The sequence below is a fragment of the Oryx dammah genome, unplaced genomic scaffold (assembly GCF_014754425.2).
Source record: "Oryx dammah isolate SB20612 unplaced genomic scaffold, SCBI_Odam_1.1 HiC_scaffold_29, whole genome shotgun sequence".
In the NCBI taxonomy this organism is placed as follows: Eukaryota; Metazoa; Chordata; class Mammalia; order Artiodactyla; family Bovidae; genus Oryx; species Oryx dammah.
Genome location: NW_024070213.1, coordinates 68,103,957 through 68,130,109, shown reverse-complemented (window position 1 = coordinate 68,130,109; position 26,153 = coordinate 68,103,957). Strand labels below are relative to the sequence as shown.

The 26,153-nt window shown below is 41.4% G+C and overlaps 1 protein-coding gene across 1 annotated transcript; it reads left to right on the top strand.

Annotated features, from left to right (window-relative positions):
- Positions 1–45: 45 nt before the first annotated feature.
- On the top strand, positions 46–24,366 carry KICS2 (KICSTOR subunit 2). The gene is made up of 3 exons (XM_040233371.1): positions 46–334; positions 9,072–9,357; positions 20,643–24,366. The coding sequence occupies exons 1-3, from the start codon at positions 100–102 to the stop codon at positions 21,457–21,459; spliced, it is 1,338 nt and encodes a 445-aa protein (XP_040089305.1). The 5' UTR covers positions 46–99; the 3' UTR covers positions 21,460–24,366.
- The last annotated feature ends 1,787 nt before the right edge of the window (positions 24,367–26,153 follow it).

The window sequence follows — 26,153 nt, the reverse complement described above, 5'->3', positions numbered from 1 at the left end:
TGGCGGGTACGCGCACGTACGCTCGTGCGCACATTCCCTGAGAACCCGGAAGTGCGAAGGAGAGGCGAGCCACGTGGGTGGAGCTGGAGCGCAGCTCGCATGGGGGAGTCTATCCCGCTGGCCTCCCCGGTCCCGGTGGAACAGGCGGTGCTGGAGACGTTCTTCTCTCATCTGGGTATCTTCTCTTACGACAAGGCCAAGGACAATGTGGAGAAGGAACGAGAGGCCAACAAGAGCGCGGGGGGCAGCTGGCTGTCGCTGCTGGCGGCATTGGCCCACCTGGCCGCGGCCGAGAAGGTCTATCACAGCCTCACCTACTTGGGGCAGAAACTAGGTACCTCCGCCCCGCCCCCCGGTGCCCCTGGAGGAGGAAGGAAAGGGAATATATTCCCCGATCGGCAGTGGCTTGGGTTCCCAGTCTCTGTCACTCGTAGCCGCTGGCTCAACTCTCACTCCCAGGTCTCCTCCCACCGATCCCTTCCTTCCCTCGGCTTCCACAAACCCCGCCCACGGGCCTGCGCGGCAGTTAGATTGGCCAACTGGGTGGATGTTCTTTGCAGGGCTGTGCTCCGAAAGGATGGCTGTATCCATTTTCCTCATGCATGGATTGGTGCCATAAGTGAGAAGTTACGCAAACTCGCTCTCTAACCAGTGACACTGCGGCGAGAGGAGCAAAACTTGGCAGTACAACCTAGTTAGAATTAATAACCACTATTGTCTGGCCTCTTAAGGCTAAGGCCCGAGAGAATTACAGATGGAGTCCTACCCCGTCTTCGTAGACCCTCAATAAACATTTAATGAATGAAGAAAAAAAAAAAAGAATACTGGACAGGAAAGGCAAGAAATATGCCTAACTCTAACAAGAGGGGTCTTACAGAGAAAATGGCAAACACGCTTATCATCCCATGATAAATCTTGCTCCTGAAAATCAAATGCAGGAGCTGATTCAGCTGATTTTCACTAGTAGAAACAAACAATATGAGTAGATCAGAAAGAAATAATATATGTGAAAGCCAAAGGCTATACATATAAAGTATTACTACTAATAATTACCGATATTATGAATTCCAGAGTTTTTAAGAGTCTTTTTAGTGCTTTGGCCTGCTTTAGACTCTTTAATATCAGAGGCACAGGGTCTGGTATGAATGAAGGACATATGTACAATATAAAATAGAAGACTACAACTGTGTGCAGATTCCAGTTTGAGTTTTTTTCCCCACTTTCCTATATTGCCAGAAGGTGACCCTGTATATCTTGCTTTCTGTAAATACCCAAAGGGCAGGACTTTCTGAGATCTTTGCTTTAGCTTTTCAAACAGTGTCTTGTTATTTAGTGTGTGGACTTGTTGGCAAGAATTAGTCAGGTAGTTTCACCTTCTGTATTTTTTCCTCCTCTCCTACAATGGCACTTTTCATAAATTTACAATTGCTGTTGCATTATTGTAATTCCCTTTCTACGGATTGGCAAATTGTGTGTGTGTGTGTGTGTGTGTGAAGTTGTGTGAGTAGGTGACAGAGTCTGTACCAGAATACCTACCTTTGAACTGTCAGCTTGTGTTTGTAACCATATGATTTATAAAAAATTGTAGATGTATTGTAATTTACATACTATGTATTATGTAATTTACATATTATTATGTATGTATGAAAATGGAGACGATCCTGGCTATAAAATTGATGGTGGGTAATTTTCTGGCAGTTTTGGTGTTTTTAGATTCCCCTACCTCATGAAGATTGGTAACTGATCCCAGGGTCATGTTTCTTAGGTTTTTTCTTTTAGCTCACCTATGAGAATTTGGTAACCTGTGCCCTCACTCCCCAGAAAAATATATGTGTAATACAATTTTGCATATAACCTGAAAATATTCAGTCGGATTTCCTAAAGCCTATGTATGTTGTTGTTATTGTTTAGTTGCTGCTGCTGCTGCTGCTAAGTCGCTTCAGTCGTGTCCGACTCTGTGCGACCCCATAGACGGCAGCCCACCAGGCTCCCCTGTCCCTGGGATTCTCCAGGCAAGAACGCTGGAGTGGGTTGCCATTTCCTTCTCCAATGCATGAAAGTGAGAAATGAAAGTGAAGTTGCTCAATCATGTCCGACTCTTAGTGGCCCCATGGACTGTAGCCCACCAGTCTCCTCCATCCATGGTATTTTCCAGGCAAGAGTACTGGAGTGGGGTGCCATTGCCTTCTCCGTTAGTTACTGAATCACGTCCAACTCTTTCTATCTCATGGATCCTAGCTTGCTAGGCTCCTCTGTCCGTGGGATTTCCCAGGCAAGAATACTGGAGTGGGTTGCCATTCTGACCCAGGGACTGAAACCATATCTTCAAGCAGATTCTTTACCCCCTGAGCCACCTGAGAAACCCATAGCCTGTGTATGCTGCTGCTGCTGCTGCTGCTAAGTCGCTTCAGTTGTGTCCTGTGTATAGACCTCATTTAAGAAATCCAGTCTAAAGTAGATTTCTAAAAAAAAAAAAAGAAATCTACTCTAGTTTACATTGTATGTGCCTGACTTTATGTGCTTGATGTGCGTAAGAACATGCACAAGGCCATCACTGTCTCTGACTTGGATTCTGTGAAGTGGCTCTTATTATGTAAAGTGATTAGTTCTGCAAGGACCCCAGCTTGCGTGGGTGAGCCTGAGGGCTGTGCTTTGAAATTGATCCACAGAGCAATTTACACAATGAAACATCCTCAGGGCTATTGAGGCTCCCAGCTGATCTGTCATTTCAGAATAAATGTTCTGAAAATGGCATGTTTAATGCCTCATAACTTATTCCCATGTACAGTGAATGTAGGTTCCAGATGTAAAGTTTTAACTCTGCAAATACCTTATGGTTTTTCAGTATGGGAATGTTTGTGGTATCAATGTGCTTACAATATGACTTCTTGATTATTGAGTTGACGCTCCCATTTTCTTAAAAACTTGGGGAAATTTTTGTGTTGCCACTTAACACAGTCCCATGCTCTTCAACTACTTTGCTATTTAGAATACTTATCTGGGTTTCTTTAAAAAGCAAAACAAAAAGTGTATGTGTACCTTTTAAACATGTAGAAAGCATGGTTTTAAAAAGCGAGTCTTTTTGACCCTGCTTTTGTGACTGTTTACTGGAGGCCTTAGCCGTGAATCCTGATTATGAATGAAAGGATGGGACTTTAGACAAAGGACAGAACTGACAGGGAGCCTTCTGTTTCTGTTTTGGTCAGTTGAAGAACTCTGGGGCAAGTGCTTATCTTATAGCCTTCCCCATACTCTGAGGGGAGAATATACTTATTTGGGAAAAGAAAGTATGGTGACTCAATACCTGTGAAAACGAAACCAACTGGTGTCATTTACCGGGGCTCCAAAGAGCTCTGGTACCACAGTGCTTTATGTCTCAGCACGGAGAACTCAACGAGAGCAAAGTGAGAGATGAGAAGTGATTTATAAGAATAGGACTGTTGTGAGGCTTACAAGTGGGTGGGTGAGAAAAGCTGCCCCTTGTGAACTTAACTGAGCTATAGGTTTATAATCAAAGGAAAAGTAGCAAGGAGAAGAACTCCCTTGTCTTCCTTGAGTAGACGTCAGGCTTCCATCATCGGCTCCTCCTCCAGGTTGGGCAGGGGAGTTTTCTTGTCCAACCATGGTCAAGCTAGGTCCACAAATCATTGTTTTTTATGTGTCAGAGAGTGTGTCAAAGTGGTGATCATTTACTTACTGAGCTCACTGGGCAATATGTGAGTCTCACGCCTCCATTGTTTTATTGTTTGGGGGAATGTCTCATGCTTCTGCAGCATGGCTTTGTTGCTAAGCAAGCCTGCTTGGTTTTGTGCTTAAGCAACCTTTTTTGAATAACCAGTAACTTACAAGGGTCTCCCATATTTTTCTACTTATAATTGCCTAGTGGTTTTAACTATTTAATTCCCTACTTTGCCCCTTCACTCTGTTGCTATCACTTGTGGAGGACTTTAGAAGGTCATACTTTTCTCCCCTTGTTTTGTTGTTGGAGAGTTTCCTCGACATCTGGTTACTGGAAGTTACCATGGTAGAAAATGACTTAACTTGAGAACTGATGTTTAACGATTATCGTTAGCAAGAAGTTGTGGATTAAAATATGCTTAGAAATTTTGCATGCTCCTTTAATATACTTGCTACTTGAAATTTCATGACATGAGATAGACTGTTGAAATCTCGAAAAATAATGAGCTTTCATGAAAATAGACTTCTAGAAATAATTAAAAATAATTGTGTTTTGTAAATTCAAAAAACTGAGACAAGAAAGAAGTCTGGTGTCTCTGGTTCCTTGTTTCCCAGCATGAAGAAAGGCCACTCCCCATTGGATATTCCAGTCTGTGTGTGTGTATATGTGCTCGTCATGTCTGACTCTTTGTAACCCCCTAAACTGTAGCCTGCCAGGCTCCCCTGTCCATGGAATGTTCCAGGCAAGAATACTGGAGCGGGTTTCCTTCTCTAGGGGATCTTCCCCACCCAGGGATTGAACCCGAGAGTCTCCTGCATTGGCAGGTGGATTCTTTACCACGGAGCCACCTGGGCTTCCCATTCCTTAGCAGGACAGTCACCAGATAGGCTTGTGCTCCTGAGAGCTTTGAGAAAAAAAACCCATTTAAAAGAAGTGAATTGGTGGTCTTTCCTTTCCTTAAAGTGTCAGTTAGCTTGATTTTGTATGTTTATTGATAAGCTTTAAAAGGCATTCTTTATGAGGTGTTTCCACATCAAATGCGTGTGTGCATGTTTAGTTGCTCAGTCGTGTCCAGCTCTCTGCGACCCTGTGGACTGTAGCCCGCCAGGCTCCTTTGTCCATGGAATTCTCCAGGCAAGAAGGAGTGGGTGCTGTTCCCTTCTTCAGGGGATCTTCCTGTCCGAAGGATCGAATCCAGGCCTCCTGCATTGCAGGTGGATTCTTTACCATCTGAGCCACCAGGGAAGCCCTTCCACACCCCCTGGATAACCCAGTTATCTATCAAGTAGCTAGCTGATCTTTTTCCAGTACTTGAAGCTCCCGATTGACCACAGAGTGGCAGAAGCCTGACTCTATAGTATTGAGAGCTTCTTTTGTTTTTAATTGGAGGATAATTGCTTTACAATGTTGTGTCTGTTTCTGCCACACAACAACATGAATCAGTCATATGTATGTCCTCTCCCTCTTGAACCTCCCTCCCACCACAGCCCCCATCCTACCCCTCAAGATTGTCTTGGAGCACCAGGCTGAGCTCCCTGTGTTATACAGCAGCTTCCCACTAGCTTTCTATTTTACAGTGCTACTTTCTCAATTCGTCCCACCTTCTCCTTCCCCCGCTGTGTCCACAGGTTTGTTCTCTATGTCTTTGTCTCGATTCCCGCCCTGCAAGTAGGTTCATCAGTACTATTTTTCTAGATTCCATACTTATGTGTTAATATATATTTGGGGCTTCCTAGGCAGCACTAGTGGTATAGAACACACCTACCAATGTAGGAAACATAAGAGATGCAAGTTTGATCCCTGGGTTGGGAAGATCCCCAGGAGGAGGGCATGGCAACCCACTCCAGTATTTTTGCCTGGAGCATTGCATGGACAGAGGAGTCTGGCAGGCTATGTTCCATTTGGTCATAAAGAGTCAGACATGACTGAAATGACTTAGCACCCACACATTTGATCTTCTCTTTCTAACTTACTTCAGGCTGTATTACAAACTATAGAGTCATCCATCTTAGTTCACCTGACTCAAATTCATTCCTTTTTATGGGCTTCCCAGGTAGTGGTAGTGATAAAGAATGTAAGAGACGTGGATTTGATCCCTGGGTGGGGAAGATCCCCTAGAGAAGGAAATGGCAACCCACTCCAGTATTCTTGCCTGGAAAATCCCAAGGACAGGGGAGCCTGGTGGGTTTTATTCCATAGGGTTGCAAAGAGTCAGCCATGACTGAAGCGACTTAACACAACACACACACACACACACACAGCATTTCATTGTATATATGTACCACAACTTCTTTATCCACTCATCTGTTGATGGATATCTAGGGTTGCTTCCATGTCATAACTATTGCACATAGTGCTGCAGTGAATGCTGGGGTACATGTGTGTTTTTGAATTATGGTTTTCTAAGGGTCTATGTCCAGTAGTGGGATTGCTGGGTTGTATGGTAGTTTTATTCCTAGTGTTTTAAGAAGTCTCCCTATGGTTCTCCATAGTGGCTGTATCAATTTACATTCCCACCAACTGTGCAAGAGGGTTCCCTTTTCTCCACATACTCTCCAGCATTTGTTGTTTATAGATTGCTTAATAATGGCCATTCAGAATGGTGTGAGGTGATACCTCAGTGAGATTTTAATTTGCATTTCTCTAATAATGAGTGATGTGGAGCATCTTTCACGTGTTTATTGGGAGAGCTTCTTATATCAGTTAGAAATGGAAGGAAAGTGAAAGTCACTCAGTCATGTCCAGCTCTTTGCCACCCCGTGGACTATAAAGTCCATGGAATTCTCCAGGCCAGAATACTGGAGTGGGTAGCCTATCCCTTCTCCAGGGGATCTTCCCAACCCAGGGATCGAACCCAGGTCTCCCACACTGCAGGCGGATTTTTTACCAGCTGAGCCACAAGGGAAGCCCAAATGAAAGGGAAAGGGATTAGCATTATTGATTATGTGCTTTGCTCCAGGCTTGTTACAAACCAAGTGTTATTTCATTGTGTCTTTTTAGTTTCATGTTAAAACAACAACTAAGGCTTAAAGTGGCTGAGTGAGTGTACGTCCCACAGCTTGTAAATTTGGAAGCTGGGATTTGACACCAAGTCTTTCAGCCTTCCAGAGCTTTCAGCTTTTACTCAGTACTCTCGTTACCTTTCTAACCTGACAGATTTTGTCCTAGACCTCGGCACAAATGTCCATTTATTTCATACCATCACTTTACGAAATCTGCAAAGCTAGACTGAATACAGATGGAGAAGGAAGGCAAACCTTCCAGGATACAGTCCTGTATAGCATGTTGGATCCACCTGTGTGTGCTAAGTCACCTCAGTCGTGTCCGACTCTTTGAGACCCTGCGAACTGTAGCCCTCCAGGCTTCTCTGTCCATGGGATTCTCCAGGCAAGAATACTGGAGTGGGTTGCCATGCTCTCTTCCAGGGGATCTTCCTGATCCAGGAATCAAACCCACATCTCTTAGGTCTCCGGCATTGGCAGATGGGCTCTTTACCATTGGTGCCACTTGGGGATCCACCTGTACTATATGGTTTTTGCTGCTATTAGTAAGAGAAATGATGTGACTGCTAGCCAGTGTGATTGGGCAGTGTATTGGAGAAAACACTTTTAAGTATCAGTAGTTTGCCTATGGAATCAGAAGTTAAGTAAGATGACCATCCTCATGAAAGTGAAAGTCGCTCAGTGGTGTCCGACTCTTTGCAACCCTGTGGACTATACAGTTCATGGAATCCTCCAGGCCAGAAGTCCGGAGTGGGTAGCCTTTCCCTTCTCCAGGGGATCTTCCCAACCCAGGGGTCGAACGCAGGTCACCTGCATTGCGGACGGATTCTTTACCAGCTGAGCCACAAGGGACACCCAAGAATACTGGAGTGTGTGGCCTGTACCTTCTCCAGTGGATCTTCCTGACCCAGGAATCGAACCAGGGTTTCTTGCATTGCAGACAGATTCTTTACCAACTGAGCTATCAGGGAAGCCTGACCATCAGCATAGGTTTGCTCAAAGTTGAGGGGGTTTTCAGGACATGGCACTAAGGGTTTCCTGAGAAGCTAGATTTTTAGTACTAAAACCTGGACAGTCACAGATAGACCGGGGCAAGGTGGTTGCCATAGTAGTAAGGGATATAAGAATCCTTTCTTGAAATACAAACTGGGCAATGAATTGTGAAATGTTTCATTCATTAAGAGAAAATTTTACAAAAGCCTTGATATGTAACTTTCCCTCCTAACTGGTATGTTTAAAATACTAACTCATTCATTAAAGCTTTCTGTGAATTATCAGCAGAGAATTTAAACTGTCCTTTGTCTCTGAGATTTTTAATATTCCTAAGATTTCCTGTTTTAAACCTGTCCTGTTTCTTTTTGTTCTCCTAATGTCTTGCCTCTGAGCCTTTGTTGGGGTACAGAATTGCTTAAGACAACATCTATGAAACCGGCCCCAGAAATATAGTTTTTCATGTATTCATACAGAAGTAAAGAAATGATGTATATGCCATTTGAACTTTTTCAACTGTTGTAAAGAATGTATTTGGCCTTACTTCTTGCTGATTTCCTTTGGAACCCCAGAGTTAATAGCAGCAGTTATTTATAATTGCTTCTTACTCTTAATAATTCACAATGTGGTGCTTATTGTGATATAACCTATAGTGTCAACCTTGCTAAGAACACTAACATTTCCTTTTTTTCTCCTGGGATCCCAGTAGGCTGTGTTTTCCATTTTCTAGTATAGCTTAAAAGAAAAATAAAACTCCAAAGCCAAGATGAAGTTTTCTGATATACCAGGAATAACAACAGTGTCTCATAATTGGGTATTCTCTTTTGTTTTAAATTCCTAAATGTGGAAGGAGGGCTTTTTAGAACCAGGTTCATGTCACTTGCTAAGTTAACTATCCTCTGAATTAGATCTGAATCCTTCATTGAAGTGGGATTGGCATGTGGGTAAGGAAAACTCAGTGGTAGTCTACCTGCCAATGCAGGAGATGTTGGTTTGATCCCTGGGTCAGGAAGATCCCCTGGAGAAGAAAATGAAACTCACACCAGTATTCTTGCCTGGAATACCACCAGGGAAGCCCCTTCCTGCCTGGAGAATCCCGTAGACAGAGGAGTCTGATGGGCTACAGTCCTTGGGGTTGCAAGAGTCGAACATGGCTTAGCGGCTAAACAACAAGGCAACAGGAAAGTCATACACAGGTCCATTGCTACACAAATGATGGTGCTAGGCATCCACTTAACTTACTCTCGGGTGAAATTACGAATCACAGAATATGTAGAAGTCAGAGAATACGGTAGATGAAAAATCACTGAGCTCAGTGGTTTGGGTTGTTTCCTTCTGGATGCTGGCAAGCATTTTGTGGATCTGGTTTCTCTTACCTGCTTCTGTCATTTGCCTTCCAGGGAGCCAGTCTTTCTTCAGCAGGAAGGATTCCATTCGCACCATCTATACTTCCCTGCACAACGAGCTGAAGAAGGTGGTGACTGGCCGTGGTGCCTTCGGGGGGACCGCTCCTCAGGTGGAAGAGCTCCTTTCCCACCTGTCAGAGCAGCTCTGCTTCTTTGTTCAGGCTCGCACAGAGATCGCAGACTTCTATGAGAAGATGTACACTCTCAGCACACAGAAGTTCATCAATGCTGAAGAGCTTGTTGGCCTTTTGGATACCATCCTCAAGAAATACAGCTCCAGGTCAGTGTAGGTGAGGAGGGAGGGATAGGATGTGGCAACCTTGCAATTCCATGCAGAGTCTCATAGAATAATTGTGAAGGAGAAATGGCTGTATTGCATTTTATATATGTTAATTAATCAACAGGTACATAAAGCAGGGCTTCCCTGGTGGCTCAGTGGTAAAGAATCTCCCTGCCAGTGCAGGAGACACAAGCTACCTATAGAGAAGCAAGACTGGTTGTAATGTATTACTTACTGTCAGATCCAAAAAGCAATTCCAAAAGAATTTGAATGGTGCTGTGGACATCATTGACTATGAATGACTCAGTTTTATTTTGGGGTCCTTGGAACCTGGCATAGAGCCTTGCACATAGTAGGTGCTCAGTAATTTTATGATGAGCTAAATGGAAAGTGATGACTTTGAAGGATACCACTCCTTTGGATATAATGAGTTCAGATATGTTTGCTTAAAAAAGAAAGGCAGATATATTAATTTATATTCCCAAATGGAGGCTAATTAATGCTCATCTGATTAATAGATGAGTAGTGGGCAAAGTACAGAGATTAAAAGAGACTATATGGAGGAGGTAGAATCTGAGGAGACTTAAAAATTTTTTAAATTTTATATCAGTGCATAGTTGATGAACAATGTTGTATTAGTCTCAGGTGTACAGCAAAGTGCTTCAGTTACACACATATATGTATCTATGCTTTTTCAAATTCTTTTCTCATTTTTTTTTTGGTCTGTTTATATTTTATTTATTTATTTATTTATTTTTTATTTTTTTAATTTATTTTTTATTTTACTTTACAATTTTTCCTCATTTAGATTATTACAGAATATTGAGCACCATTCCCTGTGTTGTACAGTAGGTCCTTGTTGGTTATCTATTTTATTTATTTTTTATTTTTTTAATATTTTAGTTTTATTGGTGTATAGTTATTTACAGTGTTGAGTTAGTTTCAGTTGTACAGCAAAGCGATTCAGTTATACACATACATATATTTATTCTTTTTTAGATTATTTTTTCGTATAGGTTATCACAGAATATTGGGTAGAGTTCCTTGTGCTATATACTAGGTCCTTGTTGATTATTTATCTTATATTTATAGTTTTGTGTGTATGTTCATCTCAAGGTCCTGATTTATCCCTTCTCCCCATCTTTCCGCTTTGGTAACCATAAGTTTGTTTTTTGATATCTCTAAGTGTGCTTTTATTTTGTAAATAAGTTCATTTGTATCTTTTTAAAAGTTAGATTCCACGTATGAGTAATATCACATGATACTTGTCCTTCTCTGACTTACTTCACTTAACATGATAGCCTCTAGGTCTATCCATGTTGCTGCAAATGGCATTGTTTTATTCTTTTTTACAGCTGAGTGATGTTCCATTGTATATGTGTACCACATCTTCTTTATTCCTTTGTTGATGGACATTTAGGTTCCTTCCATGTCTTGGCTATTGTAAATATTGCTGTAATGAACATTGGGATGCATGTATCCTTTTGGATTATGGTTTTCTCTGATATACACTGCTATATTTAAAACAGATATATAGGTGTCAATCCAAAACTCCCAATCTATTCCTCTTTGAGAAGATTTTTAAGGGCAGGTAGGATTTTGAAAGCAAAGGTTGGTAGAAAGAAAGGTTTCTTCATATCTGTGGTTTCTCCCTATTTGTGACTCTGCATACAAGGATGCAAAGTATTTACTGTTGAAAAAAATCTGCATGTAAATGGATCTGTGAAGTTCAAACTCATGTCATTCAAGGGTAAACTGTATTCTAAATTATCTTTTTATTTACTTTTAATAGGTAATATATTGTTGCTGTTCAGTCGCTAAGTTGTGTCCGACTCTTTGCAGCCCCATGAACTGCAGCACACCAGACTTCTCTGTCCATCACAGTCTCCCTGAGTTTGCTCAGACTCATGTCAGTTAAGTCAGTGATACCATCCAGCCATCTCATTCTCTGTTGCCCGCTTCTCTTGCCCTCAATTTTTCCCAGCATCAGGGTCTTTTCCAATATATTAACATGGCTCAAAATTTATAAAAGTGCAAAAGAATACAGTAGTGAAAATTTACCTTCTGCCCCTGTTCTTCAGCTAAATTCCCTTCCTGAGAGTCAATGAATGTTAACAACTTTTTTCTGTCATTCTCAAGAGATAGTCTATGCATATCAATACACACATTTTCTTTTTTTAAACAAATTTTACATGTTTTCAAATTTTTTATGTTTGGAAGTATTATTTTATTTCTCCCTCAAATCTGATTAGTATATGTTGTCTCTTAATAATATTCTTAAACCAAAAACTATAGTATAACTGGAGATATGATTCTTAGGATGAAGAATCTTATGTGGTGATTCCCAAATGCTAATGTGAAAGTGGTTTTGTTGAACCATTTCAGGAGCTTAAGAAAAATACTTATATCGGGGCCCTTCTTTCCCAAGAGAGTAAGATCTAGCAATTCTGGATTGAGTATCCAGACACCTGTCTGTTTTAAAAGTTTCCTGTGACACTGATACATAAGTCTGCAAGAAAAACTGAATAAATAAGAGAATGATGCCAATACTGGATATATGGGGTATGGAGCCTTATCAGTGTGTGTGCAAGTGCCTGTGCGTCTGTTGTATCATAGTAATGAAGGTAGTAATGGAGAAGGCAATGGCACCCCACTCCAGTACTCTTGCCTGGGAAATCCCATGGACGGAGGAGCCTGGTAGGCTACAGTCCATGGGGTCGTGAAGAGTCGGACACGACTGAGTGACTTCACTTTCACTTTTCACTTTCATGCATTGGAGAAGGAAATGGCAACCCACTTCAGTGTTCTTGCCTGGAGAATCCCAGGGACAGGGGAGCCTGGCGGGCTGCTGTCTATGGGGTCGCATAGAGTCGGACACAACTGACGCGACTTAGCAGCAGCAGCAGCAGTCATTTAGTCGCTTCAGTTGTATCCAACTCTTAAGACCCTATGGCTCCTCTGTCCCTGGGATCTCCCAGGCAAGAATACTAGAGTGGGTTGCCATTTGTTTCTCCATGGGGTCTTCCCAACCCAGAGATAGAACCCACATCTCCTACAATGCAGGTGGATTCTTTACCACTGAGCTCCAGAAATTCCCCATAGTAATGAAAGGTTATTACTATTTAACTGTTTTTATTTTGTTAGACTTGTGATATATCAACTTTGAATTTTCTTTGAAACACCCCAACTTCTCAAAGCCCTGGGAATTTCTTCCACTGTAGTAGCAAAAGCCCAGATTTCATTCTTGCAGATCTTAGGACACTTGTCTATACCCCTCATCCTGCTGAGTGGATACTGATGGAGTTGGGCTGTAAGATAACACATGATCAATAAGTATTTTCAGCTATAGACATTCTCCACCAATGCTACCTTTGTCTGCTTAATATGGAATAACGATCACAGACACATCCTAGTTCAAAAATGATCTACATTTAGATGCTTTGGGTTAATTTGAGCAATATAAATTCTTTAGAATTACTGAAAAGTTGAAATTTTGTATAATATGTTGATTTTGGGGGAGAAAGTGGAATTATTTTAGATACAAAGTAACATGATTTACCCGTTGCTTTCAGAGTTGAAGAGGAAGCATGTTTTGTTTTTTTCCCCTGGAAGCCAGTTGTGTTCAGAGTAGAATGGTGTTAAAGGTTTCCTCTTTTGGCAAACTTACTACATTGTTAAGCAAATACAAATTCTTGTTTAAGAATCACAGTCATTTGTGATGCTGCATTTTAAATTGAACAATTAACAATCATTTGTTAATCATTAACATTAATCATTCTGTGTGCCCTATGGAAAGAATAATACAGATTTAATTCTTTCAGGGTCAGGTCAGTTCAGTCACTCAGTCGTATCTGACTCTTTGACACCCCATGGACTGCAACATACCAGGCTTCCCTGTGCATCACCAACTCCTGGAGCTTACTCAAACTCATGTCCATGAAGTTGGTGATGCCATCTAATCATTTTATCCTCCGTCTTTCCCTTCTCCTCCTGCATTCAGTCTTTCCCAGCATCAGGGTCTTTTCCAGTGAGTCAGTTCTTTGCATCAGGTACTGGAGTTTCAGCTTCAGTATCAGTCCTTCCAATGAATATTCAGGACTGATTTCCTTTAGGATAGACTGCTTGGATCTCCTTACAGTCCAAGGGACTCTCAAGAGTCTTCTTCAACACCACAATTTAAAAGCATCAATTCTTTGGCGCTCAGCTTTCTTTATGGTCCAACTCTCACATCCATGCATGACTATTGGAAAAACCATAGCTTTGACTAGGCGGACCTTTGTTGGCTATCTAAATTGGTCATAGCTTTTCTTCCAAGGAGTAAGCGTCTTTTAATTTCATGGCTGCAGTCACTATCTGCAGTGATTTTGGAGCCCAAGAAAATAAAGTCTGTCACTGTTTCCATTGTTTTCCCGTCTATTTGTGGTGAAGTGATGGGACTGGATGCCATGATTTTTGTTTTTTGAATGTTGAGTTCAGGGTCAGGGTGTCTACTATTCCTTGAATACTTTTAAAGGGAAGTAGAACTTGGGTTTTTTCCCCAAGGAAGCATCAGTGGAACATTTTTTGATTCTGTAGAATTTGTTTTGAATTTATTTACCTGTTATGTACAATGGGCATAAGAGAAAATTCTGGCTAATCTTTCTGTTTCATGGTTAAAGCAAAACTAGAATATTGATTATAAATGCAAATTAATATATACTCTCCTAAAACAAGAGCTTTTAATTGAAGTGCAATATTTTATGTTATTATACAGTGTAGTGATTCACAATTTTAAAATGATCTATCCCTTTTATAGTTATTATAAAATATTGGCTGTATTCTTTGTGTGGTGCCATGTACCCTTTTTATGCACGCCATGCAGCATGCAAGATCTTAGTTCCCCAACCAAGGATCTGCAATTATTCATTCTAGACAGCTTTTTAAAGTCCATCTGGTATAGCAATAATATTCTATTAAATGGTTTTTATTCTTTAATCATAATTTTATAGCTAGTATTTAAAGGACATTTTAAAAAATTGAGTTATATAAGTTTATTTGCCTTTGGTGGGGAGAGTTGAAGTAGCAAAGGATAGCTTTAAACCTTTGCCAGGCAAAGACAGACACACCAGTCTTCTGCCTTGAAAAACTGTGTGTTTCTTGTTTGCATTTTAGGAAGCACATTTTGTTTTTTAATCTGAATGCTTCAAATGACAGAATTCTCACCATAGACAGAACTGTGATTTGATTTATTAGGCTTTATGTGAAGAAAGCTGAGCGCTGAAGAATTGATGCTTTTGAACTGTGGTGTTGGAGAAGATTCTTGAGAGTCCCTTGGACTTCAAGGAGATCCAACCAGTCCATTCTAAAGGAGATCAGTCCTGGGTGTTCATTGGAAGGACTGATGCTAAAGCTGAAACTCCAATACTTTGGCCACCTAATGCGAAGAGTTAACTCATTGGAAAAGACTCTGATCCTGGGAGGGATTGGGGGCAGGAGGAGAAGGGGATGACAGAGGATGAGATGGCTGGATGGCATCACTGACTCGATGGACATGAGTTTGAGTGAACTCCGGGAGTTGGTGATGGACAGGGAGGCCTGGTGTGCTGCGATTCATGGGGTCACAAAGAGTCAGACACGACTGAGCGACTGAACTGAACTGAACTGATGCCCTTTTCCCTTCAAAAAAGATTTGTAATGATAACACTGTTAATGAAACAGTTGGTTGCATGTGTGTAGTTCAAGAAGGTTAACTATTGCCCACTGAAAATTTCATAAGCAAAACCAACAACAGTGCGATTTCTGTGGGACACATTCTATTCTCGTTAATTGACATGCCTAGATCTTAACAGTGAAGACTCGAGGCTTTCCTGTGATCTTGCCCCAACCTAACTTCTCAAATTATCTAAGACCCATCAAATGCTTTAAATTGCATTCAAACTCCGAGTGAAAAGAAAACAGCTTCAAAGAGAAAACAGGATTTTAAGCAGAAGCGCCCCCCTCCAAAAAAACCAAAAACAGTCCACAATCTAATGCATTCCCCATAAGTATTTGCTATTTCCTACCTTAGTTCCTGTTACTTAGTTCGCTTAGAATATGCTTGAATTTGTATCGGAGGAAATACTACCTTTTCCCTTTCCCTTTTTTCTAGCTGGGGACCCCTTAGCAAAAGACAGATTAACGAGAGAAAAGCATACAAATGTATTTAATATAGTTTTAATGTGGCCTGGGGGCTTCCCTCATGGTTCAGAGGTAAAGAATCCACCTGCCATTGCAGGAGACATTGGTTCAATCCCTGGCTCAGGAAGATCCCCTGGAGAAGGAAATGGCAACCCATTTCAGTATTCTTGCCCGGGAAATGGACAGAGGAGCCTGGTGGCCTACGTCCATGGGGTCGCAAAGAGTCAGACACAATTTAGCAACCAAACAACAATGTGACTTGGAGTCTTCTTAAGGAAATGAAGACCCAAATAAGTTGTTAAACCTGTGTTTTTATGCTAGATTTGATGATGAGTGAGAGTTGTGGGAAAAAGTGGCATGAGCCAAGTTTCCTGAACTGGGAGAAACAGCAAGGCCTGTTAGTTCAGATTTCTCTCTGTGACCTTTTGTCTTTGGAGATAAGAATGTTCCTTTCCTCAGGGTACGAGGAGGGGCCCTCTTACTTGAGGGTTTTATTACCCGCTTCAGGAGAGGGCCAGAAACTCCTTCCTGCACATGTCATTTCTCAAATTCATTCAGCTTAAAATGAACTGACTGAACTGAAAATAGTCAATATACCAGGATACCACAGAGTTCTATCTTGTATCAGTTGTTGCCACAATCATTCTGTATAACAGACCATCCCCAAAGTCACACTTTCAGTCAGACAGGTCTACTGGGAGTTGTCTGATGTAGGCTGGGCTCAGCTGGGTAGCTGTGCTGAACACATTGCTCTCAGTGGGCTTGGCTTTTTGTTGTGAGCTGTGGGCTTAGTCAGCTACACGTGTGTTCATTCTGAGCCCAGGGTTAGAGCGGAAGCAGCTACCTAGTGGTGAGGACGCAAGTGCAAAAGAACAAGCCCAGTCAAGCTCATGTTAAGCTTTTGCCTGCATCAGATCTGTTAACATTCCTTTGGCTAAAGCAAATCACACAGCCAATCCATGGTCCAGGGTGGGAAAGTATGCCACCTCTGGTGGGAGGGCTGCAAAATCACACAGCAAAGGGGGTGGAATTGGGGTGGTTAGGAATTTGGGGCTTGAAATTTGAGCCCTTATCTTCACATGGCTAACTCCTACCAGTTCTTTGAGCTTTGTGGGTCAATTTAAACCTGTCTCCTCCATGGCCTGCACAACCTTTCAACCAAAAGGAATTGTTCGTTTTTCTAAACTGTTACTTGATCTGTACCCATCCTGAGAGAGATGTTGCTTCCTACCTGTACCCATTATAAACGCCTCCTTCCACCAGGTTAAGTCCTGTAGGGCAAACCTTTGGCTAATTCATCTTCATTTCATCAATGTGTTTGTATCTAAAAACTAGTAAAATAGTTGTTTTAAGTGGGATTATAGGTTTTTTGAATGTGGTGAAATGTATGTAGCATAACATTTACTGTTTTAATCATTTGTAGGTGTACAGTTCTGTGACATACCCTATATTCACATTGTGCTCCAGCTTTATTTTTCATCAGACCTCTGCCTTCTCACATGCCTGGGCCTCCATACTTCTTTTGGAAGGAGCTGCTTGATGGGGAGCTGTGAAGGAAGCAGCGCATGCTTGAGTTCTCTCTCTCTTTTTCTGTCTTCTCTTTTGGCTTTTTTTGGAGCTGGTGTTCTCTGCAAATAGTTGTCAGTGTATTCTGTACTCAGACTCTTTCAAGCTCGCTGTCATAGCTGAGGTGTGTGTTTTTGGATTACAGTTTAACAGACCACCACCACCACCTACCCCATGGTCTGAGATGTGAATAGGTATAAGGCACAGAGCAGGAATGGGAAGATGATACAACGTAATGCTAATCTCAAAGTCTTGGAAGAATAACATCAACGTGAAATTTTAGCTCTTCTTGAAAAGATGAAAAATAGCTTTGCCATTCACATTCATCCTAATAAACATTGAACATTTAAACACTTTTAGTATGTTTATGGAAGAGCTTGTGTGGAATTCTTTCTAAAGGTTGGTACAGAGAATTCATTTTCTTTCAAGGAGAATATTGGATATAAATGATTTCCAATTGGAAGCAGAAAAATCACTTTGAGTACTGTTACTTGTGATAGAATGATACCATTTTCCCGTTATTAACAGTCTTACTGTGTTCATAGTTCCTTGGCAGATTTTTCTTGATAACCATGATTACAGAATATTGTGATGCTTAAGGCTTATTAAGTGTCCCGTTGCCTAAAGGCTAAGGTGGTAGGAGCATTTCTTAGAATGCAAAGATTTTGAGACATGCTATAGTGTGTGTGTGTGTGTGTGTGTGTGTGTTAGACTTTCCTAATGTTTATTTCGAAGCATGTAATGTTTGAAGAGTCCAGATTAGTTAATTGAGTACTTGAGCCAGAGGATTTTTAAAAGACACTTTTATTTATTTTTCTGCACCAGGTCTTTCATTGTGGCATGTGAACTCTTAGTTGCCGTGTGTGGGGTCTAGTTTCCTGACCAGGGATTGGACCCTTTCTGCATTGGGGGCACGGAGTCGTAGCCACTGGACCACCAGGGAAGTCCCTTTGCTAGAGGATTTGAGATCCGGTTTATTTTCCAGTAGTCATGTATGGATGTGAGAGTTGGACTATAAAGAAAGCTGAGTGCCGAAGAAGTGATGCCTTTGAACTGTGATGTTAGAGAAGACTCTTGAGAGTCCCTTGGACTGTGAGGAGATCCAACCAGTCCATCCTAGAGGAAATCAGTCCTGAGTATTCATTGGAAGGACTGATGCTGAAGCCGAAACTCCAATACTCTGGCCACCTGATGCAAAGAACTGACTCACTGGAAAGGACCCTGATGCTGGGAAAGACTGAAGGTGGGAGGAGAAGGGGACAACAGAGGATAAGATGGTTGGATGGCATCACCGACTCAATGGACATAAGCTTGAGTAAACTCTGGGAGTTGGTGATGGACAGGGAGGCCTGGCATGCTGCAGTCCATGGAGTCTCAAAGAGTCGGACACGACTGAGTGACTGAACTGAATTTATCCTTCTGATTCTTTCAGTGCCTTATTAGACTACACCCTCCATCCATGTTTTAGCTTCCCTTTCCTAGAGGATGTTGACTATAAAATGCCAGTAATACAAAAAACAATGTATTATTGTTATATGAGTAACTGCATCCTATTTATCACATGATAATCAGTTTCTACCTTATAATATTCAACCTAGTTTGGGATTTCGTAATCATAATCTCATATTTTTAGGGTTTTAAAAACTCCAGATATACTTGTGATGATTTTTTTCCTAATTGTTTAATTGATAACCAAAATTTTCCTCTTCAACCAGGGCCAAAACAGATGTGTGTGAATCTTCTGTCTCTTTGACAGTATGTTGTTGCTGTCGTTCAGTCACTAAGTCACGTCCGACTCTTTGCAACCCCATGGACTGCAGCACGCCAGGCTCCTCTGTCTTCCACTATTTGAGTTTGCTCAAATTCATGTCCATTGAGTCAGTGATGCCATCCAACCATCTCATTCTCTGTCGTCCCCTTCTCCTCCTGCCCTCAATCTTTCCCAGCATCAGGATCTTTTCCAGTGAGTTGGCTCATCACATCAGGTGGCAAAGTATTCAAGCTTCAGCTTCATCATCAGTCCTTCCAATGAATACTAAGGGATGATTTCCTTTAGGATTGACTGGTTTGATCTTGCAGTCCATGGGGCTCTCAAGCGTCTTCTCCAGCACTGCAATTCTTTGGCACTCAGCCTTCTTTATGATCCAACTCTCACATCCGTACTTGACTACTGGAAAAGTGAAAGTGAAGTCGCTCAGTCATGTCCAACTCTTTGCGACCCCATGGACTTTAGCCCACCAGGCTCCTCCATCCATGGGATTCTCCAGGCAAGAGTACTAGAGTGGGTTGCCATTTCCTTCTCCAGGATATCTTCCTGACCCAGGGATCGAACCCCGATCTCCTGCATTGTAGGCAGATGCTTTACCATCTGAGCTACTAGGGAAGCCCCATAGTAAGTGTAAATATGAAATTTATCTATAGGTATATGTATAGAGTATGGTATAGTCACAGTACTAAGTCACAGTATAAACTGTAATTCTTACTGTAGATCATGGCTAAAATTTCTAAAAAACATCTTGTCTAGGACAAATAGGAATGAAATCACAGTATTACCTTAACTTTCTTTGTGATATCGTCTCATTTCTAGTTATGTAATTTCTGGGGAAACTGAGGACAATGGGAATGTGGATCAAACTGAGGAGGTCTAAGTTCAAGGAAGGTGAACTTGCACAGGTTATTAAAAGGCCTTGTAAGCCTTTGTTAAGGATTTTAGATTTTATCCTGAGATAAATGGAAAGTGATTGAAGTATAAAATTTTAAAAATGTAGCCACCATTTTGTTTGTAACTATGATTAAATTATGAAGGGAATTTGGGAACTAGGATTGAATAAGGGCTTTCTGGTAAGTGTTCTATTCCTTTAATAAACATTTATTGATTGCATACTATGTTTCAGATATTGGTTTATCATCTCTACTCCCATCTGCAAAATAGGTTTTATAATCCTTTTGGAGTTACTGTGAGCATTAAATAAGGTGATATGTGTTATGTGCACATTTAGGAGATATTTCAGTGACCTTTTCTTTGCCTTTTTAGGATCTAAGCCTGAAATAGAATGTCTTGTTTCGTCATACAATTCCTGGAATAAATAAACTTCACAGAGACTTATAACAGAAATTACCTGGCAGTCCAGTGTTTAAGACTCGGTGCTTTCACTGCCCGAGTTCAACCCTGATCAGGGAATTAAAATCCCACAATCCGTGTGGCATGGCCCAAAACAAACAAACAAAATGAAACAAACAAAAGCTGAGAAAGACTTATAGCTAATTCAGTTTCTCTTTATTTGAAAAGAAAGTAGCGGCTATTCTCAATTTCTTTTTGTAACATCAGGCTCTTCCCATGGGAGACTATAACACTGATATAATCCTGAAATGGTGAAGTTGTCAGAACGATTGTTTAAATAAATCAACATGTAATCTTTCTGTCTTTCCCTTCCCTGCCCCGAAACAAAATATTGTTTGTCTGACCACATTGGGTGTTTTTTTTTTTTTTTTTTTTGAGGATAGAAAGTGTCACCGTGGGGTCACATTTCCAATTAACGTGTTCATTTCCCTTCCCACTTTAGATTTCACCACCCCATCCTCAGTCCTCTGCAAAGCAGTTTCCAGCTGGAGGTTGACGTCCTGAGTCACCTCCTGAAGGCCCAGGCTCAGGTCTCCGAGTGGAAGTTCCTCCCGTCCCTGGTGAACTTGCACAGCGCTCACACCAAGCTGCAGACTTGGGGCCAGATCTTTGAAAAGCAACGGGAGACCAAGAAACATCTGTTTGGAGGGCAGTCTCAGAAGGCCGTTCAGCCCCCACACCTTTTCCTTTGGCTGATGAAACTCAAAAACATGCTTCTTGCCAAATTTAGCTTCTACTTTCACGAGGCGCTGAGCCGACAAACGACTGCTTCAGAAATGAAAGCGCTGACTGCAAAAGCCAGCCCTGACCTGTTTGGAAAGATTTCCAGCTTCATCAGAAAATATGACGCTGCCAACGTGTCCTTAATCTTCGACAACCGAGGTTCTGAGAGCTTTCAGGGTCACGGCTATCACCACCCCCATTCCTACAGAGAGGCCCCCAAGGGAGTGGATCAGTATCCGGCTGTGGTGTCTTTGCCCAGCGACCGGCCTGTCATGCACTGGCCCAATGTCATCATGATCATGACGGACCGCACGTCTGACCTGAACAGCTTGGAGAAAGTGGTCCACTTCTATGATGACAAAGTTCAGAGCACCTACTTCCTCACCCGCCCAGAACCTCACTTTACCATTGTTGTCATTTTTGAGTCAAAGAAATCGGAGAGAGACTCCCACTTTATTTCTTTCCTTAGTGAGATCTCACTTGCCCTTAAGAACCCCAAGGTTTTTGCAAGTCTAAAGCCTGGATCCAAAGGTTAGCAGGTGGTTTGTGTGAAAGGTATTCAAGACTGGGTATTATGTTCTTAATTGCTCTAACGATCTACAGTGGTCTATGATTAGAGGTTCCACTCCACCCCGACCCCGCGCCCCTCCCCATCCGTCCCCCATCCCATGCTTCTTGCATTTCTAAATTCAGGACAAACCCTGCCTGATTGCATTGCGCCCTTTATAAGCAATTATGGGCAACTGAATTACATATCCAAAGAGTAGTCTAGGAGGTGGTCGTGGATGCTGGTCTCTGCAGTACAGCAAGGTATTTTTTTGGCGTTTTCTTCTATTCCTGTATTTCATGTAGACTAATATTTATTGGCCTTTGATTCTTCTTTCCAGATGTTTTATATTGTTCCAAACACTGTATTCCAATGTAATTTCAAATGCCCTGTCTTTCCCTCCCCTCCTTCCTGGATGAGTAACTGAGATACTATGTAAAACAGCTTTCTTAAAATCAAGGAATATTTTCTAGCTCATGAATTAGCAAATTAACATGAAACTTTAAGTTTTGTGATCAGCAAATTAATATTTTTGATGCTACAATTAGGGTCTTGATGAGAAAGTTCTATCAATTTTTGAAATTGACAGTGAATCAGAATGGTAGCAATAGCATCTATTTTTTTAAATCAGTTCCAAAGATTCTCAGGGCAACTTTAATAGCCAAGGTTGCTTTTGGGATGACCTGCACATCTAGCTGCATTTGTTTTTACCCTTATAAAGTTTGAATTTTTCACTGTTTTAAGGTTAGTGTAAGCCATTAAGTGGTCGTTTCTTCCTTCTTCAGGAAAGGAGCAATTTGGCTGTTTATCACCTTTCTGTTGAAATGCATGCTCATGTTTGGCTCCTCCCTGGTTATCTTTAGGCTGAAAAAGTAGGCAGTCTTGATTTTTCAGCCACTGTTATGCAACTTAACCAACTTCTATAAAATCAAAATGGAGGTCTTGATACTAAACTTGCTAAAAATCTATTGCACATTCAAAAGGCCTCTTCGTAGTTGAGTAATCCACCTACAGTTAAGCACATCTCAACCTGGGTTTCATTCCTGTCTCCTCCACATTATTTTTAGAAGCAGTGATACATCTTAACACATGCTTCCTTAACGCTTTCCTTCAGTAGGTGTTCATGGGGAAGGAGACAGATCAGTGAAGCTGTAATGGACTGTGGAGACCTTCCCTTCTAGGTTATTGATTGAGAATAAAAATAAGTCACAAAGAGTAATTGAGTTGTTACTATTTGATAGTTCCTTCAAAGCTTGTGTGCAGCATAATGATCAGAGCAGTCCCCTTTCTCATGATTGCATGGAGTCACGGTTTTTTACGGGGTGGCCACAGCAGGCAAGCTGGCAGCATTGGCCGAGACCAGAGAGTCTCTTGAGTCCATGTAGGAGGCCTGCCTATCTCAGACCGGACTCCCTGGTGAAAGAGCCCATTGGCCTATTTTCTGTGGAGAACGTGTGTTTTTCTTTTGTTTTTACTTAAAAAAAAAAAAAAAGATTTGTGAAAAGCCAGTTTGCTTTACATAGGAAGTAGAGATTTACTTCTGCATTTTATTCACTAAGGTTCAATAAAAATCTGGGCCGATTTCACAACATTAACTTACATAAAAAATTGAAAACAATTGGAACTAATTAGTCAAATCATTTTTCTTCCTTTTTTGTGTTTTTCCAAGAAGCTGAAAAATATTCCTTGGTGTTCATGAATTTCTTCCCCCCCCAGATGAAACCACCATTAGCCTTAATGATATGGTGTCCCGTTTACCTAAAAGAAATAGGCCTCAGTGGAGCATGGCAGATAGTGTAAATAAAACATATATATAATATTTAAATACTGAGTCCTCACCTAGAAAATATTTGAATTGTATATTTATTTTTAAACCTATTTTGGTTCAAGCCAGGAAACAAAGTCATTTTACTCTCACCGATTTGTCCTTTGAAATCAGTAATGAAATGATCTATAAAGTCTATTCTTTGCTAATGTGAAGTGAAGTGAAAGTTGCTTAGTCGTGTCTGACTCTTTGTGACCCCATTCTCCAGGCCAGAATACTGGAGTGGGTAGCCTTTCTCTTCTCTAGGGGATCTTCCCAACCCAGGGATCGAACCCAGGTCTCCCGCATTGCAGGCGGACTCTTTACCAGCTGAACCACAAGGAAAGCCCCAAAATACTGGAGATGGTAACCTATCCCTTCTCCAGGGGATCTTCCAGACCTAGGAATTGAACTGGGGTCTCCTGCATTGTGGGCAGATTCTTTACCAAACTGAGCTATCAGGGAAGCCCCATGCTTTGCTAATGGGAAGAATAAGTGCTCATATTTTCTGTAGACCATTTGCTTTGAAATGTGTTTCTAAACCACAACTTGATCAATGTTTATGGGTAACCAGAAGTAGTGAACACTTACCAAGTTTGCCAACAAGCCCATCAAGGAGTGTTCATTTCAGAATGCTGTTTGGACAGAGGGTGAACATTTATGACTTTTTTCTTTGGGTCCAGCCTGGTGTCTGACTGTGTCATCTTAGGGAGTGTGACAGTAAAGCTAAATTCTTAACCCAGGAGCCAATATCCTGTTTATAATTGCTCTGTACATTTGAAGATGCTAGAGAAAATTTACTTTGAAGAGAGAAAATAGTTATTATTTCAACCTCACTCCCAGTAGAGTCACTCAGGTGATTGTCAAAATAAGTTCACCCTTTGATCTAACAGCCAACTTGCAATTTTCTTTGGCAAGTTGGCCTCTGAGTTTGACTTCCTTATCTGTAAAATGGGAATAAGGAAATATGGTCTGCTTTTTCCAAAGGATGTGTAAGAATGAACTGAGATCACGCATGTAAAAAATGCTTTGCAAACTTAAGTTGCATTTGAATGCTGTCAAAATAAAAGATGAACCACTTTTTAAAACTTTCCTGTTCTCATCTTTCTCTTCAGATTGGTGACAAACCTGTACTTCGACATTAAGTTTGAATGGTACTTAAAGAACTAGTTTAGAAGAGGAGGCAGATAAATGTCTAATCAACCCAACTGCTCTACTTATTTTAGAATCTTTGTGAAGTGAAAGTTGCTCGGTCGTGTCCGACTCTTTGCGACCCCATGAACCATATAGTCCATGGAATTCTCCAGGCCAGAATACTGGAGTGGGTAGCCTTTCCCTTCTCCAGGGGATCTTCCCAACCCAGGGATCGAACCCAGGTCTCCCACATTGCAAGTGGATTCTTTACCAATTGAGCCACCAGGGAAGCCCTTAGAATCTTTGTGGTTCTTCCCAAATTTTTATCATTGGTGGAAGCATCATTTCATTTCTGTTTTCTTACTGATATTTCTTAGTCTGGTTGCTCTATCAATTATTGAGAAGGGTGAATTGAAATCTCTAGTTGTGACTGTGGATTTCTTTATTTCTGTTAGTTTTCTGCATTTTGAATTCCTTTTGTTAGTCCCATACACATTTATAGTTTTTCTTTCTCGTGTATTAACCATTTTATCATTATAAAGCTTCCCACTTTATTTCCATTAGTACTCCTTGCTTTGAAGTCCATTTTGCCTCTTTTTTTCTTCTTTTTAAGAAAAATTAGGAATAGTTCCTTTGTCTGTGCTAGATCTTTGTTGCATGAGCTTTCTCTAGCTGTGACGAGCAGCACCTGCTCTAGTTTCAGTGCGAGGGCTTCTCATTGCATTGGCTTCTCTTGTTGTGGAACACAGGTTCCTGGGCTCCCAGGCTTTAGCAGCTGTGGGCTCCCAGGCTCTAGACCGTGGGCTTAGTGGTTGTGGCATACAGGCTTAGTTGCTCTACAGCCTGTGGGATATTCCCAGATCAGGGGTCAAACACATCTGCATTGGCAGGCAGATTCTGTACCTCTGAGCCATCAGGAAAGCCTTTGCCTCATTTTTATGACCATTCCAGCTTGCCTGTGTTTCCTGTTTGCATGGTGTGTCTTACTTGTCATTTATTTGTATCATTGTTTTTAAAGTGTGTGTAGTGAGAACTAGAGAATACTGATTAAAAAGAACAATATCTGACAGTCTCTGCCTTTTGATTGAAATGTTTAGTTTATTTCTCCTATGAGGTTTTCACAGTCAGGGTTTTGCTGATGGTATCCTCAAACCATTATTTAACATGCTTTCTGTTCTCTTCTTTTCTCTTCATGTTGGAACTTAGATCAAGATGTTTGATCAGATTCAGTAATTGCTTTTTTTTTTTTTTGGTAGCAAGTGTTGTGCATTTTGCGCTTCCCACGTGGCACTAGTGGTAAAGAACCAATGCAGGAGATGTAAGAGATATGAGAGACAGGGTTTCCAGCCCTGGTTGGGGAAGATCCTCTAGAGGGGAGGGCATGGCAACCCACTCCAGTATTCTTGCCCAAAGAATCTTATGGACAGAGGAGTCTGGCAGGCTATGGTTCAAAGGGTCGCCAAGAGTCGGACATGACTGAAGTGACTTAGCATGTGCGCGTGCACACACACACACACACACACACACACACACACGTGAGTTTTATTAGACAGCTAATACCTGGCATTGCCTAAATTGGTTGTATTAATAGAGGTTACAGAACTGTTGGATTCTAAATATGTCACTCTAATTTCACGGGGAAACAGTGGAAACAGTGTCAGACTTTATTTTTCTGGGCTCCAAAATCACTGCAGATGGTGACTGCAGCCATGAAATTAAAAGACGCTTACTCCTTGGAACGGAGA